General features: G+C 42.3%; 1 protein-coding gene across 1 annotated transcript in view; it reads left to right on the forward strand.

Annotated features, from left to right (window-relative positions):
* Positions 1 to 906: 906 nt before the first annotated feature.
* LOC124805471 (myogenesis-regulating glycosidase-like) overlaps positions 907 to 21930 on the forward strand; it is a 35232-nt gene continuing 14208 nt past the window's right edge. The window contains exons 1-3 of the mRNA XM_047266035.1: positions 907 to 916; positions 4593 to 4703; positions 7162 to 8150. Coding sequence (XP_047121991.1) covers positions 907 to 916; positions 4593 to 4703; positions 7162 to 8150 — 1110 coding nt within the window. The remainder of the gene's footprint in view (positions 917 to 4592; positions 4704 to 7161; positions 8151 to 21930) is intronic.

Below are 21930 nucleotides of genomic sequence, written 5' to 3' on the forward strand. Positions count from 1 at the left end.
GATTGCCGTTTTTGTCCATACTACTCTGCTTCCTTACGCATTTGATTCATTACGCGTTATTTTGCGACCAACATAGCTGAACTCCTTCACTTCCCTATTACGTAGTTCCAAATTTTGATGTTAACCTTATCTCATATCTACTAGAGATCTTATTTCCGTAATATTCGTTTTCCTCAGTCGATATTCTGTGCTCCTTAGATAGCTCTTCCATTTTGTTGTTGTTCTTTTTTCCATCACTTTCACTGAGAATAGTAATGTCATCAGTGAATCATGTTTTACATCCCATCACACTGAATTTTAATCCCACACCTGAACCTACTTTTTAGTTACATAATTGCTTCTCAGATACACAACTTAAACAGCAGGATATAATTCAGAGCTTCGTCTCTCACGAATAATGTCTTTACTTGTTGAGTTAATCAGCTATAACTCACTAATACTCCGCGCTGATTTACTTCTCCCAGTATCTCTACTGTACATCCAAAACTCCACAGAAGTTCTCCAGTATACTTCCCGTGTCTATCACTCCTAGAACAAACAATATTGCTAAGTAAGAGATTGATTATGGAGTCCACATTCTGTTCCTATGTCTGCAGATCATGAGCTTGTTGTAACGTTTGTGGAGTCTGGGATTTCTTCCAAAAAATCTACCATCCTCCACATGCTTCGAGTACTTCCATAAGAACATACTACCACGCTATTTACGAGATGAATTTGCGCAACTGCTCCGGAAGTTCTGGCCATGAGATCTGAATGATTAGTTATCTCTATCAATGTATGACGCACTGGCTAGGAGTCGTAAGTGATAAGGAAGCGCTGCGGTGATAAAGCGTTCCTATATATATGCACGGCAGGCAGAGTATACCAGTAGTAAGCAGCTGTTCAGGTGTGGACTGCATAATTAGTATGGAAAAAGGTGAGTGGTTGTCACGTACACAGAATTAAGCATCAGTTCACACATACTACAGAAGATTACTTCACTTCCCGACACGTTGTCGCTATATACCATGTTATCACAGTTCATCTCTTTCAGCACCATGCAAAGTAGTAGGGACGCCGGGCAAACATGTGAATCTGAGACGAGCCATACTCTTATAAACTGTGGCATAAGTGTACACAATGTGTCCATTAGGTATTGAGACTACCATAAAATTATATTAACAACCACTTATAATTTAAATATATATCATAAAGTACCCATTTTTTTGAGCCATCGGACTTCTGATTTGATGGATCCTGCCATGTACTCTTTCCACATGACAACGTCTTCATCTCAGAGTAGCACAACATATGTTCTCGATTATTTGCCGGTTGTATTCCAGTCTCTGTCTTCCTCTGCAGTTTTTACCCTCTACAGATCCCTCTGTTACCATGGAAGTTATTCCCTGATGTCTTTATAATGTCCTATCGCCCAGTCCCTTCTTCCTGTCAGTGTTTTCCATATATTCCTTTCCTCTCGTTCCTTACCTTATCAGTCTACTTAAATTTCAAGACTACTTTGTATAATAGCGGCTCAAATAATTTTTTTTTTTTTTTTTTTTGCTCAAATTAAGGCCTGTGTTTGACATCAGCAGGTTTCTCTTGGCAGAATTACCAATACATGTTATAAAAGTGGGTGTATGTATTTATGTTCCACATCTCCCACGCAAACTTGGTACACAATCTCTTACTGTCTGAAAAGAACCACTAAGCGCGCAAGAACCATGGACTTCTCAAAGGCATGGGGAGGGTGCGTAAAGGAGCGCTGTTCGCTACGCGCGCCCGGCCTCACAACATTCATGCAGTACCTGAGAATGAGAGCACTTAGTGATTTGCAACAAACCTTAGACATAGTTTGAAATCCGTACGAAATTTTTCTCGCTCACACGCCTCACGAAATGATGAAAGGAAAAAAAGTATATCGCTTACTATATTCTCGCTTTCGTCCAGTAAACCTACTGCAGCGGGAATGTCCTTTCATTACGTTTTTACTAATATCTCTATTTCTAACAAATTTCTCAGACACTGCCTACATATATTACTAAATAAACCTGAAAAATTATATCATTGTACGATGCACATTACTGATAATGCTATCCGTCACACATTCGAAGATAGTGTCTAATATACTACTAAATACAATTTTAAAATTATGCCATTGTACGATTTACAGTTCAGAAGAAACGACGTCTTTAACACCGATCCGCGTACAAACGAAACTGTAGGTCGAAATTTGCTAGAGAAACAGGTGCAATATGCTAAATATATGAGCCATGTGCTCTTGTTGGCAAATCCGCAGCTAAAAAGTTCCTTCTAAATCCCTGGATCGATTTCAGCCAAACTTGGTACACGTATTACTTACTATCTGGAAAGACCTTCAATGTGACTAAGAACCAGCAACCTTCTATTGGTACCGAGCGATGCGGCGTACTGGTTAGCACACTGGACTCGCATTCGGGAGGAAAGCAGTTCAAACGTTCAAACCTGCGTCTGGCCATCCTGATTTAGGTTTTCGATGATTCCCCTAAATCGCGTAAGGGAAATGCTGTGATGGTTCCTTTTAAAGGACACAGTCAATTTCCTTCCCCATCTTTCCGTAATTCGATGGGACCGATGAAATCGCTGTTTGATCCCCTCCCCCAAATCAACCGACCAATTACCTGTTGGTTCTACAGTGGTAATGAGAAGAGAGAAGGGAGAGGAAGAGATGGACAGACAGAGGAGAGGGGGGGGGTGGGAAGGAGATGAACACAGATATGAGGAGGTGGAGATAAACAGAAGAGGGGTCGGGGAAATCCGCAGAAAAAGGGAAGAGGGGGACATGGATAGAGAGAATGAGGAAGAAGAAATGGGAAGAGAAAGGGAATAGGAGACAGAGAAGGAGATGGACTGAGAAAGGGAGAGGATGAGATGGACAGAGAGAGAGGAAGCATGAGGGAGTGAGTAGAAGGAGGGGGGGGGGGCGGAGTTTGAGAGGGAGCAGGAGATGGACAGAAAGGTAAGGAGCAGACGAACAGAGCGACAGGTATGAAGGTGTAGATAGAGAGTCGGCGGAGTGGAGGAGGTTGACAGAGAGATGGGGAGATGGACAGATAGAGCTGAGGAGGAGATGGACAGAGAGAAAGGCTTGGGGGAGAAGAAACTGACAAAATACAATTCGCATCAATACATAGCCAGGCAAATCTAGGTACTCTAAATTGGTGGCATTTACGTTTCAAAAACTACAGTGTTAGAATGAAAACCATCACTTCAAGACAGTTTCATTGTCATTGTTCGTTGCATCTACAACCATTTCACTTTTTTTGATACCGAGTATTATACTTCTAATGTGTTTCGCCTCTGTTGGTATACGCATTCTTTAAAATATAAGTACAAAAAATAGTTTACAAGAAAGGCTCTAGTAAGTGAGAAGCCCGTTCCGTGTCATGAAGAGGAAAGTTCAGATTGTAAGAACACGCCAGATGTATGGATAGGATCTTAGTATACGTGTCCTATAATCTGAGACATCTGTTTTGTTCAAATGGTTCAAATGGCTCTGAGCACTATGGGACTCAACTGCTGAGGTCGTTAGTCCCCTAGAACTTAGAACTAGTTAAACCTAACTAACCGAAGGACATCACAAACATCCATGCCCGAGGCAGGATTCGAACCTGCGACCGTAGCGGTCTTGCGGTTCCAGACTGCAGCGCCTTTAACCGCACGGCCACTTCGGCCGGCTGTTTTGTTCAGTTGGTATCTTATAGTCCACTGGTTACACGCAACGTTTTAAGTGTAACAATCCCTATAAGAACTGAAAACTATTTCACTTTACACTGCCAGTAATTATTTGTAGATTTGTGTTAACAATCAAGAAAACTCAACGATATTACAACACTCCTCCCCCTTCCTGTTTTTAATACGACAGAGAGTGTTGAAGTAGTCTCACATAATGAACGGTCAGTACCCACTGGCTGCAGATAAGCACCATTCATGGTAAATTAGTGAACTGCTGTGGTATACAAGTGCAAATCAGAATAACAATTGCCTGTCGTCTTTTGCCTTCAGTGTGTCAAAATACAACAAAAACAGAAATCTGCATTTACACTCTGTCAAGTTTCCATACTTTCTGTCTTCTCTTTGTGTATATACTGTGACTTATCTCTGTACAACAAATACACCTTTCCTCCACATCATTTGTATTTTTATTCTGATTCCATCTCTCCTTGTTCTTCCTTTACGTCCAGTGCTGCAAAAGTTACTGTCCAAATAAGTGTCTCCTCGAAACATTTAAATCCCTTATTTACTGCCGTTGTTTATATTTTTATCACTACTATTCATTTTCTAACATAATTTCTAATTGCCTAGAAACTGAACTTAGTCTAATTGTAATTTTTTTCGTTTATGTTAATGAGTATATAACATAAAATTTCATTTTAACAGAATTTAAGCGGAGTGTATAACTAGATTCAATAAGGGGTGTCAAGCTCCGATCTAAAAGAACTGTGCACATAGAAGTTATGTATAATGGTAATTAATTAGAGAACAATTGTATACTACGTGCGAGTAATTATTGTGTACTGAGTAACGGGATGTATTATGGTAAGAGACCTCATTCTGCCCTGGCCGCGTTTCAGTGACCGAGGTTGCAGCGTTGCTGCTGGTGCTGTTGGTGACGTCAGCAGCCACTGACCTCCAGACGCGACTCGATGAGAGCAGCAACCGCCTCGTAATCACCACGACAAAGGGTGAGTGCCTAGCCCGGCATCACAGCGTTCATCGGTATCTGAAGAAACAATAGAGTGTACGGGAATCTAGCTGTGGGTATGGTAGGCAAAGAGTAGTGATATGTTTGTCTGGAAACACTAAAGAATAATTACAGACACTAAAATTCAAAAACATGCTCCACTGTTTGATAAGAAGGTAAAAGCTGATATCCATTCCGCTCTTAAATATTGCTAGGAAGGTATAACTATAAAATCTCAGATTTGTTATTATGTTTTGCACTAAATGCACTTTAATAACCATAACGCATTTCTTTCGAGTAGATTACTCAACTCCTTAGGCTAATTCAGATTCTGCAAGCACGCCTTTCCAGCATAAGCTGTGACAGATTTGACTGTCTTATCCTGACTCCAGTACATTACAGCACCTCAAAAACAGGGAGGACCCTACAGAATAGACTGTTTTGCAGCCCGTCCAGTGGTGCAACACTGATAAGCAATTTGACTTGGAGGAAGGTACCCGAATGTCTGATACCTTTTTATTAGATCGAGTACTCTAATTTCGCCAAACACGTTTAGATACTAAGTCACTCGGGTCTGGACTGAGTTACCCTATAATGTGAGTCAGCCCTTACCACAGACGCCAATTACAAGAGCAAGGGGCCTTACCACGGACACCAATTACATTCGCTAGTTGGAGATCGGCAAACTGTGTCACAGTGTAGTGGAACACGAAATAAAATTTAAACCAAGTAAACAAAATTATTATTAAATAAACTCATATTCTACCCTTTCTCGCTGAGTTGCAGTAATATATTAGACGCTTACTCACGCGAATTTAACCACCTCAAATAGTATTCGACGTGCTGCTACACGCCGCTACTCATTATCTCAGTGAAACTATAACTCAAAAGATAACATTAGCGTATTACTAGGCTAGACAGATCAAGTGGTATAATCGCGACACAAACCCCAGGACATGGCTCCTGGTGCCTTATAAATTCGTCACTATTGTTAAACGTACTGATTTTTGTTCATTATTCTCAGTCATGATAGGTTCAAGTTGCTGTGTTTAGAAACTCACGATGGATGAATCCATCGTCATTCGCAAACAATTACAGTTATAACAGTCATACATTACTAGTTGCTGCACTGTGATGCTGAATATTCGAATAAGCTAACCCGTGAGATCAACTGTAAGTGAAATACAATATCAGAAACGTCAGTGTTCTTTTATCGCAGTTAGCAGTTGTAAAGCTGAGTTGAAGAACACGGTATAGCACCTCGACATCGAAATACAGCATTTATAAAAATGTAAAACTTAAGTTGATTCCTTGAGACGATAGTACACACCATACATGGACATTCAAGATCAGTATTATGGTCGGTTCTTCCAGCCAACTATGATTCTTATTGTTCAAGCGACTCTACCTGCCAACTATGATTCTTGTTGTTTAAGCGACTTGCGAATTGTAACTCAGCGTTTCACACTAGTACTTTATATATTCCCGAGCCGGTGCAAGCAGTTCAGACATCGTTAAACTAATTTATTTCCAATACAGAGGGACACCAGTGATGATGCAATGTCTTGAAAAATACGTAGTTTTCAGTTTCGTTTACATATCACAGGCCCTTTCATTGTTTATATAAAATATTTTCATGGAGCACTTATTGTGTTACGGATTTTACTGCCCCATTATTTCTAATGTAAGATTCCACTGTAGCTCACGGTACTTGCTCTTCAGTACTAAAAATTATATATTGCTTTCTTTCTTTTGCTTGCGCATTTTTCCTGCAGTGACGCAGGGTCGGCAAGGTTAATCGTATTTGGCAAAGTTAACTGAAGGGGTGGCCCGATGCCCTTCCTGCCACCACCCCGTACCCCCGGGACGGAATTAGTGTACCCCAACTGTCTGTGTCTAGTGGAATCCATGGAATAGTGCGAATGTGTGCAGATGTCTGCGAGCCGTGTAACTGAGGCGGGACGTGGGGACCAGCCCGGTGGGATGTGGAAAAGCGCCTAAAAACTACATCCAGGCTGGCCAGCACACCGGCCTCCGTCGTTAAGCCGCCGGGTGGATTCGATACGGGGCCGGCGCACCTACCCGAGTCCAGGAAGCAGCGAATTAGCATACAAACCATATATGGCTGCCACAACAGATTTCAGGAATACTATTTGGAATGTCACAATGTGTTAGCTATAGAAAACTAACTGAAAACAATAATCCATTTCATACGCTTATCCTCAGTCTATTCTGGGAGCCGTTTTGCACTACAAATTGCGCAATTTTCTCGTGTTCAGATGAATCTAGTACCGAAACTGTGTTATAAAAACCCCTTAAGTGTACCAGTGCAATTAAAAGTAACCAGATACCAGCATATTGTTTTCGCTACTGTAAGTCATCATCAAGTGCATCATTTTTGCTCATAAGAAGAGTTCAACATTCAATGACTCGAATAATAGCTGCGTTAATTTTTTCAGATGGCGAGGATGTTGAAGTCGGCTATGTCTCAGTTGAAGACACCACGGGCTCTCGCAAACTGTGCTCTGACCCTGAGTCTGATGATAACTGTCTACCATTCCCCGAGCCAACAATCACCACACATCGTCAAGGTCGAGCCCTCATTTGTGCCACATCAAAGACGGGAGTGGGGGGCAGTGGAATCATTATTCGGAGCTGTGTCGACCATTCGGGCAGCCATATCTATGGAGGACCCGAGCAGTACAATCAGACCTGGCTAATAGAGGACAACGTGTACAGCGATTACTCGTACGTCAGCAAAGAGCAAGACAACGTCGGCGTGGCCGAACGTTACTGGCTCTTCTCCGGTGGCCGGTACCTTTACATTCCTCCATATGTGCCTCTTTTCATAGAACAGAATACAAACACGTCGGAGGATCAACTATGTTTCTTTGCGGAGAACAAGCCACCTTACCCAGTTAATCGGTCAGAGACTGTTCTGGAGTTCACAGTCTGCTACTACGAAAATGCAAGGGTAGCGCACGAAGAGGCCATCGCAGAACACTTCGACAAACCCCTAGGCATTCCAGACGAGCGCATGACCACGCATCCCATATGGTCGACGTGGGCGCGTTACAAGAGAGATATCAACGACACGACAGTGAGGCAGTTCGCCAGCGAGATAGTCGAACACGGCTTCAGCAACAGCCAGATTGAGATAGACGACAAGTGGGAGACTTGTTACGGCAGCCTCACGTTCGACCCCGCCAAGTTCCCTGACGTCAGAGGGCTCGTAGACGACCTGCACGCAATGGGGTTCCGTGTCACGCTGTGGGTTCACCCGTTCATCAACTCTGACTGCGAACCGCGTTACTCGAGGGCGCTGGAGGAGTACTGGTTCGTCAGTGACTCCGAGGGAAGCACCAACACCAGCTGGTGGAACGGCCAGGGCGGCATCATCGACTTCAACAGCGTTGCAGCTTCGGGCCAATGGTCCTGCATGCTCTGGGTGAGTTGCGCTGCTGCGAGCTTTGGACATCTGTGGCTCCGACTCGTTTCTTTCCAAACGATGGCAGAATATTTTCTGTTTGTGGTAAAAATGGTACGCATATCAGCTAAACTTTTTGCAATATATACATATGCAGACTGAAGCGACAGATGAAAATTTGCACCAAGGCCGGGATTAGAACCCGGGTGTCCTAATCACTAGGCAGAGCACTAACCGCTACCCCACTCCGGAGCAGTGGCTTTGCACAACTGCACAAACTGCAGTAGCATGCCTCCCTTCAGAATCCAAATTCCCATTCACGTCTTAGCTCCCTCGGTACTCCCCCTAAACTCGACCAGTATTGCTGAGGATCTCCAACTCCACTGTAAAACGATATAGTTGAGAGCCTCTGCAATGCTCTCCACGCGGATGTGCAAAGCTATGGTGCCAGGGTGGCACAGTGGTCAGATTGTCTGCTTAGTGAGCAGGAGAACGGTTTTCGAATCCCGACCTGATGCAAATTTTCATTTTCCGCTTCAGTTTGCATGTATACATCATAGATCTTTGTGATTTGAAAAGATCTCTGTAATTATACATTTGTACTTGGTTAAACTTCTTGCGTTGCACTGCGCGTTACAGAATAGCAGGAGTCAGGAGCTAACTTCCTTTGCAGTGTAGTCTGGCTGTAAATACTTTGCTACTGGCCACGTAACTTCCCGCAAAATTTGTAAATGTTTCGAATTAAGTAGGGTGACGCTGAGGGAATTAGATTAGGAAATGAGACACTTAAAGTAGTAAAGCAGTTTTGCTATTTGGGGAGCAAAATAACTGATGTTGGTCGAAGTAGAGAGGATATAAAATGTAGACTGGCAATGGCAAGGAAAGCGTTTCTGAAGAAGAGAAATTTGTTAACATCGAGTATTGATTTGTTAGGAAGTCGTTTCTGAAAGTATTTGTATGGAGTGTAGCCATGTATGGAAGTGAAACGTGGACGATAAATAGTTTAGACAAGAAGAGAATAGCAGCTTTTGAAATGTGGTGCTACAGAAGAATGCTGAAGATTAGATGGGTAGATCACATAACCAATGAGGAAGTATTGAATATCTGGTGTCACCGCCAGACACCACACTTGCTAGGTGGTAGCTTTTAAATCGGCCGCGGCCCATTAGTATACGACTGACCCGCGTGTCGCCACTATCAGTGATTGCAGACCGAGCGCCGCCACACGGCAGCTCTAGAGAGACTTACTAGCACTCGCCCCAGTTGTACAGCCGACTTTGCTAGGAAAGGTTCACTGAGAATTACGCTCTCATTTGCCGAGACGATAGTTAGCATAGCCTTCAGCTGAGTCAATTGTTACGACCTAGCAAGGCGCTATGTATCTAATGAAGCATGTACAGTAACAAGACCGATGTTCACCAATTGTGGATTAAAGTTAAGTATTCCAGCAGCTACGTACTTTTCTTTATAGCATTCATTACGTATCCTGTTTCAGACCTCACGCCAGCCTGCGTGAGTTTAAGCGCGTGCCTTTCGGTTACCCGTCACTGTGGATTGGCTGTCTTGCCAGTCCACAACAGAATAGAATTGGAGAGAAGAGGAGTTTGCGGCACAACTTGACTAGAAGAAGGGATCGGTTGGTAGGACATGTTCTGAGGCATCAAGGGATCACCAATTTAGTACTGGAGGGCAGCGTGGAGGGTAAAAATCGTAGAGGGAGACCAAGAGATGAATACGCTAAGCAGATTCAGAAGGATATAGGCTGCAGTAAGTACTGGGAGATGAAGAAGCTTGGACAGGATAGAGTAGCATGGAGAGCTCCAGTCTCAGGACTGAAGACCACAACAACAACAATGTAATATCCAACCCATCTGCGGTAGGTAAGTTGTGGATAGCTGAATTCAAAAGAGACCATACGTTCATATGAATCGCATTTGACATTTACATCAACAGTGTAATATAATGGGAGATACAGAAATGTCGTAAGAAAAAGTAAACGCTCTACATAGAAAATTGTTAGACGTCATCTTCAACTTTTGCAGTCCTGTCTTCCTCAGTTGCGTGTAATATTACGGTATATTGATAATTTTTACTTTATGGACCGTTTGTAGGAAATCGTCCACGCAACCTGCCACTGAAGATGCCTTGCAGAAAATAAAGGCGAAACGCGTATGGCACTAAAATTGTGTTTCATTCAGTTGCTGTCAGACAGTCCATGAAGTAAAAATTGTCATGTTTGTTCAACACTGATCCAAAGGAAACATGCAGCTATTGTCACTGCCGTTAAAATACTTATGGGTATGTGGCAGCATTGTCAATATTTAAAATTCTCCGACGTTCCAGTCACTTTGCAAATGGCCTTCCTCATAGTGTCTTGTCAGGCAAGGACTTCGCCAAAGAAGAGGCTGAATGTGGGCTGTCCAGATCATTCTATCACCCAAATAAAGTTACACACAACCTAGTTGCTGTGTAGTGTATCGAAAGATATTTTGATTTTCAACCATACGACAACAAAGGGATACGTAGTATCGATAGTCACCAAGGTGTGCAGCAGATTTAAACTATCAATATACTGATAGCTCTATCGGTTATCACCAACCACTAACTAAGCCAAGATCAACTACTGTGCATCGTTGCCCTCACTTGAACTCAGTTGTTGTTTTATTAATCAGTTCACTTCCTATCTGTAATTGCATTTAATGTGATTGCTACCGTTTATTGTTTTTGTACTGTGTGCTGTTTTCATAATTTCTAATTACGGATAAGTTTTTTTAACAAGAAAGAAGAGGAAAAAGCATTTTGATTCATTCGCTAGCGTTACGATAAGTTAAAATTATACTCGCACAACTATAGTAGCGTCATTTTCTACCTACAGCTGTTTAATGTTCGCACTGGAGTCATTATCTGGACACTGGTAGCAATCTGAAGCTGAAATAATTCAGTGCTTTACAAAGTAGCGGAGTGGTAAGGCCAGTGCATCAAAACGCAATTGGACTTGCCTGTGTTGCCCAAAAATTGTGTTGATAAACAAAAATTTTGCCCAAACATCAGTGGTTGCATTTCATTAAAAAATAATTTCTCAAAATTCTACCATTAGTGCCGGCCGGAGTGGCCGAGCGGTTCTAGGCACTATATAGTCGGGAGCCGCGCGACCGCTACGGTCGCAGGTTCGAATCCTGCCTCGGGCATGGATGTTTGTGATGTCCTTAGGTTATTTAGGTTTAAGTAGTTCTAAGTCGTTGGGGACTGATGACCTCAGAAGTTAAGTCTCATAGTGCTCAGAGCCATTTGAACCTACCGTTAGTAGCCCGAATGGCAAAATATCGCGCAGTCTGGTCACCCAGTTGGTAATCAATTACGAAAACCAATTCCGGTATGGAACGATGGGGAGGGGTTTGTGCAGATTGACAAGAGTACGTAATGACAGCACAGCCAACAGTTCGTTCGTTTCTTAAAGATTTTTTCAGCGAGCTCCTTGAATTCGATCCAGTTAACTGCGGCCTGCATCTGCTCCGCTCTTTCGTACAAAATCTATTACGGTCTTCTAATGTTGTAATAGCCGAAGCCAGATATTCCATGTAAATTTAATCTAAATGCATGCATTCGTACACCATCAAATGACCAGATACACACAATTAAAGGAAAAACATGCGGTATCAAAATTTTTCCTTTTGTTCTGATCCATTCGATGCTAAAACAATTTACAACAACCAGATTTTCCCAAATTCTGTAATGACCGGTCTAGATTCATGCGTAAAGGCGCTGAACTAACAACGCCTGAATTCAGGAGGTAACATGGTTGTTCGAATATATCCCCCGGCTACCTTGAAATGGGTTTCTTTGGTTTCGCGTTTTCAATTCGGGCGAATGCCGTTGTTGGTCGCTTATTACAGGTCACAGCCAATTCCTTCAAAATTTCTTTCTTTCCTCACAGATTCTACTTCTCTTAAATGCAGCTTCACTGCTTAAAGGGAAAGAACCGTATCGAAGGCGAACAGGGTATCTCTTCGTAGATTCCCAGCGACAAAAACATCACGATAAATCGGTACGGATGTGACAGAAGGACAGTCTTAGTGTCACTATCCTACATATCGGGTCAAAATATGACTGTTACACGCTTACTCCTGCTGAGGCAAATGGAGAACATCGTTTGGTTCCTTTTGCATTTGTTGTGGTCTACGATTGGCCTTAAGGGGCTTATGTAGGCACCATTAAAACACACAAAGAGGTTTTCTTACCATTTTTTCGAAACGAAACGGAGTCGCGGATTCGAAGACGGTTACGCACAGAAAATGGTTAAAATTTTTACAGTGGCTTCCTAAGATCCCGATCTCAAAAAATCGCGATAATTTTATTGGTATCTTTATCTGTTTCTGAGATACAGAAGTGCAAACGTCACCGTACTTGTAAATGTAAAATGCAACGTAAAGTCTGGGGTGAGGCGAAAATGTAGTTTATAAAACTACGTAGCGGAGACAAATATGCCTCTCCGTCATCATCAGAAGGGTTCTGGGAACCACATGCTGCAGTACTGAAGCACATGCAAAATACTTGTGCACATAAAATTCAATTTCACATAAGTAAACTATCAAAATGTAACTGACCCATACAGTTCTTTCCATATGAGTAACATGCTCTGGTGTAGCAGGGAAGAGAAGGAAAAATGCCTCTGCTGGAGCGCAAAAAAGGTGAATATGTTCACGTTTAAAAAATTCTGACTGAAAAGTTGGGATACCAGCTACCGCATTCTATTTCCTTGGCACCTTTAAATTTTTTCCTAATAGTTTGGTATGCATGCTTATTCGCACTTTGTTATGCTGAGAGAGAAGAAGACTGGCAGTGGGAGAGAGATGGAGAAGTAACAAATACTGGATGGTAGTAAGCAGTGGTCGTGGTAAACAAAGATCGTAGAAGACGATGGCAGTGTGGGAGAAAGAGAGGGACACAGTGGCTGCGGAACATAGTTCACAGTGGCAGAACAGTGCTGGGAAAAGAGTGAAGGAGACAGTGCCAGTGGGGAGAGGATAAAGAGATGAAGAAAGTGGAAAAATGAGTGAGAGTGAGTGGTAATGAGAGATAGGCTCTATGAGAATAACAACGAAGAAGGGACAGACAGTAACAGTGAGAAGAGACTGCAGCAGTGAGAATGAATGAATGAGACAGTAGCAGTAAGAGAGAGCAAGAGGGAGACAATGAGAATGGCACAAGACAGTACCAGAACGTCAGAACGAAGGAGACTGCGGCCATGAGACAGGAGAGAATGACAGAGAGACACAAAGAGATCATGACAGTGAGTTAGGCTGAATAAGTGACTGAGCTGGGCAAGTGGGAGTGGATGGATATGAGTCACGTACAGCGATGGAGTAGTGGGTGTGGGCGAGTTAAGTTACTGGAGCTTCTGAGAGTGAGGGTGAGTTGCACGTTAGAAAAGAGTACCAAAACGTTCGCTAAAATTTTGAAAAGTGCTGAGGAATGTAGAATGAGGCATCTGGCACAGTACTTCCGAGTCAGTCTTTCAAAGAGGAGCATATTCATCTTTTTTGTGCACTGATAGGAACATTTTCCCGTTGTTAAATAACAACCTAAATTCTCCTAATATAGGTTAACGCGTGCATCTGCAGAGATTTATGTTTCTCCACTACAAGAAGCGACAGATAAATATTTAAGGGAGGAAATTTCGTAAAGTGTAAGGTTGAATAATTCCAGCTCGTTTGCATTTTCGCTACCAAAAATTGCCCTAGCAAGTCTGTCGAACACACCAACATCAGATCAGTTTATCCCAACAACTCTATCGCTAATAATGATGTTTTTGTTGTTGTTGTTGTCTTCAGTCCTGAGACCGGTCTGATGCAGGCTCTCCATGCTACTCTATCCTGTGCAAGCTTCTTCATCTCCCATTACTTACTGCAACGTACATCCTTCTCAATCTGCTCAGTGTATTCACCTCTTGGTCTCCCTCTATGACTTTTACCCTCCACGCTGCCCTCCAACGCTAAATTTGTGATCCCTCGATGCCTCAGAACATGTCCTACCAACCGGTCCCTTTTTCTAGTCAAGTTGTGCCACAAACTCCTCTTCTCCCCAATTCTATTCAATACCTCCTCATTCGTTATGTGATCAACCCATCTAATCTTCAGCATTCTTCTGTAGCACCACATTTCGAAAGCTTCTATTCTCTTCTTGTCCAAACTATTTATCGTCCATGATTAACTTCCATACATGGCTACACTCCATACAAAAACTTTCAGAAACGACATCCTGACATTTAAATCTATACTCGATGTTAACTAATTTTCCTTCTTCATAAACGCTTTCCTTGCCATTGCCAGTCTACATTTTATATCCTCTCTACTTCGACCATGATCAGTTATTTTGCTCCCCAAATAGCGAAACTCCTTTACTACTTTAAGTGTCTCATTTCCTAATCTAATTCCCTCAGCATCACCCGACCTAATTCGACTACATTCCATTATCCTTGTTTTGCTTTTGTTGAAGTTCATCTTATATCATCCTTTCAAGACACTGTCCATTCCGTTCAGCTGCTCTTCCAAGTCCTTTGCTGTCTCTGACAGAATTACAACGTCATCAGGGAACCTCAATGTTTTTATTTCTTCTCCATGGACTTTAATAGCTACTCCGAATTTTTCTTTTGTTTCCTTTACTGCTTGCTCAATATACAGATTGAATAACATCGGGGATAGGCTACAACCCTGTCTCACTCCCTTCCCAACCGCTGCTTCCCTTTCATGCCCCTCGACTCTTATAACTGCCACCTGGTTTCTGCACAAATTGTAAATAGCCTTTTGCTCCCTGTATTTTACCCCTGCCACCTTTAGAATTTGAAAGAGAGTATTCCAGTCAACATTGTCAAAAGCTTTCACTAAGTCTACAAATGCTAGTAATGTAGGTTTGCCTTTCCTTAATCTATTTTCTAAGATAAGTCGTAGGGTCAGTATTGCCTCACGTGTGCCAACATTTATGCGGAATCCAAACTGATCTTCGCCGAGGTCGGCTTCTACCAGTTTTTCCATTCGTTTGTAAAGAATTCGCGTTGGTATTTTGCAGCTGTGGCTTATTAAACTGATAGTTCGGTAAGTTTCACATCTGTCAACACCTGCTTTCTTTGGGATTGGAATTATTATATTCTTCTTGAAGTCTGAGGGTATTTCGCCTGTCTCATACGTCTTGCTCACCAGATGGTAGAGTTTTGTCAGGACTGGCTCTCCCAAGGCCGTCAGTAGTTCCAATGGAATGTTGTCTACTCCCGGGGCCTTGTTTCGACTCAGGTCTTTCAGTGCTCTGTCAAACTCTTCACGCAGTATCGTATCTCCTATTTCATCTTCATCTACATCCTTTTCCATTTCCATAATATTGTCCTCAAATACATCGCCCTTGTATAGACCCTCCACATACACCTTCCACCTTTCTGCTTTCCCTTCTTTGCTTAGAACCGGGTTTCCATCTGATCTTTTGATATTCATACAAGTGGTTCTCTTTTCTCCAAAGGTCTCTTTAATTTTCCTGTAGGCAGTATCAATCTTACCCCCAATGAGATAAGCCTCTACATCCTTACATTTGTCCTCTACCCATCCCTGCTTAGCCATTTTGCACTTCCTGTCGATCTCATTTTTGAGTCGTTTGTTTTCCCATTTGCCTGCGTCATTTACTGCATTTTTATATTTTCTCCTTTCGTCAATTAAATGCAATATTTCTTCTGTTACCCAAAGATTTCTACTAGCCCTCGTCTTTTTACCTACTTGATCCTCTGCTGCCTTTACTACTTCATCCCTCAGAGCTACCCATTCTTCTTCTACTGTATTTCTTTCCCACATTCTTGTCAATTGTGCCCTTATGCTCTCCCTGAAACTCTGTACAACCTTTGGTTCTTTCAGTTTATCCAGGTCCCATCTCCTTAAATTCCCACCTTTTTTCAGTTTCTTCAGTTTTAATCTACAGTTCATAACCAGTAGATTGTGGTCAGAGTCCACATCTGCCCCTGGAAATGTCTTACAATTTAAAACCCGGTTCCTAAATCTCTGTCTTACCATTATATAATCTATCTGATACCTTCTAGTATCTCCAGGATTCTTCCATGTATACAACCTTCTTTTATGATTCTTGAACCAAGTGTTAGCTATGATTAAGTTATGCTCTGTGCAAAATTCTACCAGACGACTTCCTCTTTCATTTCTCTCCCCCAATCCATATTTACCTACTATGTTCCCTTCTCTCCCTTTTCCTTTTCTCGAATTCCAGTCACCCATGACTATTAAATTTTCGTCTCCCTTCACTACCTGAATAATTTCTTTTATCTCATCATACATTTCATCAATCTCTTCATCATCTGCAGAGCTAGTTGGCATATAAACTTGTACTACTGTAGTAGCAATGGGCTTCGTGTCTATCTTGGCGACAATAATGCGTTCACTATACTGTTTGTAGTAGCTTACCCACACTCCTATTTTTTTTATTCATTATTAAACCTACTCCTGCATTCCCCCGTTTTGATTTTGTATTTATAACCTTGTACTCACCTGACCAAAAATCTTGTTCCTCCTGCCACCGAACTTCACTAATTCCCACTATATCTAACTTTAACCTATCCATTTCCCTTATTAAATTTTCTAACCTACCTGCCCGGTTAAGGGATCTGACATTCCACGCTCCGATCCGTAGAACGCCAGTTTTCTTTCTCCTGATAATGACATCCTCTCGAGTAGTCCCCGCCCGGAATATTTTACCCAAGAGGACGCCATCATCATTTAACCATAGAGTAAGGCTGCAAGCCCTCAGGAAAAATTACGGCTGTAGTTTCCCCTTGCTTTCAGCCGTTCGCAGTACCAGCACAGCAACGCCGTTTTGGTTAGTGTTGCAAGACCAGATCAGTCAATCATCCAGATTGTTGCCCCTGCAACTACTGAAAAGGCTGCTGCCACCCGAAAAATTCACGTTCTTTGATCCTGATCACTTCCTCAGCTCAAATCGAAATTGAAAGAAGAGTGTAATATAACCTTGGAAGCTGAAGGGAGAGTAGAACATGACTGCCTCGTAGTTGTTTGCCAAAACACAGCACTGTAGAGTAACCAGATTATATCTGTGCTTGCTGAAAGTCCCGAGACCATTGTGAATAAAATGGTTTAACGTTCTTTCGGAAAATTCCATATTTTGTGGAGCAAAATTAAGAAAATGCACTCTTATGTACGCAGTGTATTATTATGCACTCAAGGGAGTATAATATGCAGGATTAAGGTGTAAAACATATCACATTAAGTATAAAAAAAATGAAAATGTGGAATATGCGAACATGCACGAGAAAGGTCTGAAGTTTGCAGTTACATGGCACGAATGGTACTGATTAGTTTAAAATTACTCGAATTTGGTTCGACCTGCGTGGATACCCGCTCCCGTTAGCACGGCCCTTCCGGCATTCGGAAAGGTTAAAGTGAAGCTTATATTAGAAGACTAAACTGTGCTTTAATAGCAAAGAGGCAATACGTTATATTAGAATAACCCTACTGGCCATTAAAATTGCTACACCAAGAAGAAATGCAGATGGTAAACGGGTATTCATTGGACAAATATACCATACTAGAACTGACATGTGATTGCATTTTCACGCAATTTGGGTGCATAGATGCTGAGAAATCAGTACCCAGAACAATCATCTCTGGCCGTAATAACGGCCTTGATACGCCTGGGCATTGAGTCAAACAGAGCTTGGATGGCATGTACAGGTACAGCTGCCCATGCAGCTTCAACACGATATCACAGTTCATAAATAGTAGCGACTGGCGTATTGTGACGAGCCAGTTATTCGGTCACCATTGACCAGATGTTTTCAATTGGGGAGACACCTGGGTAATGTGTTGGCCAGGGCAGCAGTCGAAATTTTCTGTATCCACAAAGGCCCGTACAGGAGATGTAACATGCGGTCGTGCATTATCCTGATGAAACGTAGGTTTTCGCAGGGATCGAATGAAGGGTAGAGCCACGGGTCTTAACACATCTGAAATGTAACGTCCACTGTTCAAAGTGCCGTCAATGCGAACAAGAGGTGACCGAGACGTGTAACCAATCGCACCCCATACCATCACGCCGAGTGATACGCCCGTTATGGCGATGACGAATACACGCTACCAATGTGCGTTCACCGCGATGTCGCCAAACACGGATGCGACCATCATGATGTTGTAATCAGAAACTGGATTCATCCGAAAAAAAATGTCGTTTTGCCATTCGTGCACCCAGGTTCGTCGTTGAGTACACCATCGCAGGTGCTCCTGTCTGTGATGCAGCGTCAAGGGTAACCGCAGCCATGGTCGAGCTGATAGTCCATGCTGCTGCAGACGTCGTCGAACTGTTCGTGCAGATGCTTGTTGTTTTGCAAACGTCTCCATCTGTTGACTCAGGGATCGAGACGTGGCTGCACGATCCGTTACAGTCATGCGGATAACATGCCTTGCATCTCGACTACTAGTGATACGAGGCCGTTGGGATCCAACACGGTGTTCCGTATTACCCTCCTGAACCCACCGATTCCATATTCTGCTAACAGTCATTGTATCTGGGCAACGCGAGCAGCAATGTCGCGATACGATAAACCGCAATCGCGATAGGCTACAATCCGACCTTTATCAAAGTCGGAAACGCGATGGTACGCATTTCTCCTCCTGACACGAGGCATCACAACACCATTTCACCAAGCAATGTAGGTCAACTGCTGTTTGTGTACGAGAAATCGGTTGGAAACTTCCTCATATCAGCACGTTGTAGGTGTCGCCACCGGCGCTAACCTTGTGTGAATGCTCTGAAAAGCTAATCATTTGCGTATCACAGCATGTTCTTCCTGTCGATTAAATTTCGCGTCTGTAGCACGTCATCTTCGTGGTGTAGCAATTTTAATTGCCAGTAGTGTAAAATTCGCTTGGCAATAAAGTTATCTCGTTGTCAAAGAAAAAAATATTTAATAGTGCATTTGAGTATTTCTTACATACTGTTGAGAGTATATGTTATACTTTTCCAAGAAAATCTTTTCTTGTTTAATTTTACAGACCGAATTACATAGATCAAAGTAAAAAAAAAATATGTTTTGAGAATAAATGAGAAACTTGAGCCGCTATAAGATCCTCTTTAACAAATTGGACCCCCTTTTTGACATAATCGTGGCTACGTCCTTCTGTCAGGTCACATACCCAGACGAATTTCATTAACAATCTGGATCATTAAAAAAAGCTCGTGATTTTTGCGAATCAAGTAACTGCTCCGCATGCACAGTGCCTCAGTAACTTAATCTAAGAAATGAAACACCAGTGCGATATTTAATGAATAGAGATCTTCATTACATAACGGAAATAACTTTATTAAACTTCCATCCTATTTGGAACTGGTGCTATCATCAACATCAGCATCAGCATCGCGTGTAGCCCCCACAGTGAGAAATAAACTTTGGGGCATGAAAGCAAGCAAACTCCACATATCATCTTGAGGAATTTGTTGTCCTCTCTGCAACACATACTGCTTCATTTAACGAAAATTCGTGGCTTTAGTCTGGCGTGAAAGTATACATCGCATGCCAGACTCGCACTATGTGTGACAAATCAAAGGACTGGGCAGAACAGTCAGTAATAAGTACGTTTCTCGAGGTATTTGTAATATGAACTGCAATGTGGGTCTTGCAACAACCTGGCGCGACATGCCATTTGGATCCGAGGGCTGAAGGGTATGACAATAGGGTTTTACCACTTCAACCATGAGCTGTGTAGCATTCATCCTCCCTTCGACAACTGTGCCATTAAGAGGCCAAACCGAGTAACTCCAGTGCAGAGGAAACTCAGAAAACTACAGTTAAAGTTAAATGCAGATTGAAAAGCCACCTTTAATTATAACTCACATTTCTGTTTACCTTAACATTACTATGGTAATTATAATTTTATGTGATGAACAAATTTCATCAAAACACAACACAGTATACAGAAGAACTTACCATTTATATTTTGTAAAAAATTAGTCGACAAAGTTCACTACTTATTTCACTTTAACATCCAATGTGGTCAGTCATCACAATAAAAGATATTACAGTTGTCTAATACTTGATCGTTGTGTCCCTCACGAGCAACCACTGGCTTCTTATAGTAGTTCACAAAAAATTTAAATGGTTCAAATGGCTCTGAGCACTATGGGACTTAACTTCTGTGGTCATCAGTCCCCTAGAACTTAGAACTACTTAAACCTAACTAACCCAAGGACATCACACACATCCATGCCCGAGGCAGGATTCGAACCTGCGACTGTAGCAGTCGCGCGGTTCCGGACTGCGCGCCTAGAACCGCTAGACCACCGCGGCCGGCAGTAGTTCACAGCAGGAATACACATGAATTTGCGAATTCATGTTGGGGACTGCTGTTTATTTCTTCAGATTCACGGCAAGGAATGTAAAACCTTCGCAATATCACCTCCTTTGTGAGAGAGCTAAATTTCATTAAGATTTTTCCTACGAATCTCACTCTGACGTCTGCTTTTCCTAGTATTTGTTTTATACGGTCATTCCACTTAAAATCGTCTCGCTCTAGATTAACCTACACTCGAAGGAGCTGCTTACGAAAACAGCTGGTAGCGTTCTCTAACCAAACTGGATAAAATAATTCTAGTTGGTTACTGTGGCCTCAGAAAGCTGCAACTAAACATTCAGTTGCCCTCCACTCTGTGGAACTTCGATGGCGATATTGCGAGATTTTGGTGCCAAGAGAATAGTCCCACTTGTTCTTAACCCTTCAGGTTAAGAAAAATGTGTTTTAAATGTAATCTGAAGGACGTAATAAAGGACAGGGCTTATGAAAACTTCCTCTTTCATTGCTTTATAAAATTAGTAACGACGTGGTTACTTATCGACGCGGAGGTAAGGATAAAGTGGAGAGGAGCGCTTGTGGCGTTGACATTTTCGCTCTCGAGACTCGCTCTGGGTCCTTCCTGATGGACAGACCCGTATCTGTCCGCCCCGATGAGATGCTAACTTTATTCCGTCAGTTAGTACTTTTACAGTAGAAATAGTTTTCCAGGCACTGCTCACAGTGTCTGGAACAGAAGCTGAGTAGCGACAGGTTATTCCGCAACTTAATACGCCAGTAAAAGCATACGTGAGGCTGTGAGTTTGATTGTGTGATACGAAGCCACGTATCGCAATCAAGATGTAGTCTTATCATCTTGGGTAACTGATTTCTTGCATGGCTCTGTGCTGCTTTGAATTTCCTGTAGGTCTTCAAGGTTTTACTGTACGCAAGATGGGCGTATATTCGATTGCAGTTAAGAAAATCTAAATTCGTCGTGTAATGTGATAATGTTCAGGAGAGCGAGTGTTTGTTGTAGTTGCATCGTTAGAAATCTCGCGTGACAGTGCGAAATTAATTGTTTAACTCTGAGTGAAACCAATGTCTAAATTCTATGTATGTAAGGAGAAGACAGATTTTTCTAGAAGGGGCTAACGTATATTGCATTGTTCTGAAGGATACAGTCTGATTCATTGTGATGATAATTTATAAACATAAATGAGAGACAGTTGACGGTTGGAGTGCTGACACATTATCTGCGAATCCAGTAATGCTGGCAACTGATGGGTTATGCATGGGGATCGTATCAACCTGTACCGCGTCAAAACAGCCTGAAGATGACGCAATGAAGCGTCAAAACTGGTAGCGACAAAATAAAATAAAATCATAAGGACGGCTGTAGGTGTTTTTATTTTTTGTAACGATAATAAACGGCCGTCGTCCCAGAGACGTCCTGCTAAAGGATGGACATACAAAAG

Source organism: Schistocerca piceifrons, chromosome 7, assembly GCF_021461385.2.
Source record: "Schistocerca piceifrons isolate TAMUIC-IGC-003096 chromosome 7, iqSchPice1.1, whole genome shotgun sequence".
In the NCBI taxonomy this organism is placed as follows: Eukaryota; Metazoa; Arthropoda; class Insecta; order Orthoptera; family Acrididae; genus Schistocerca; species Schistocerca piceifrons.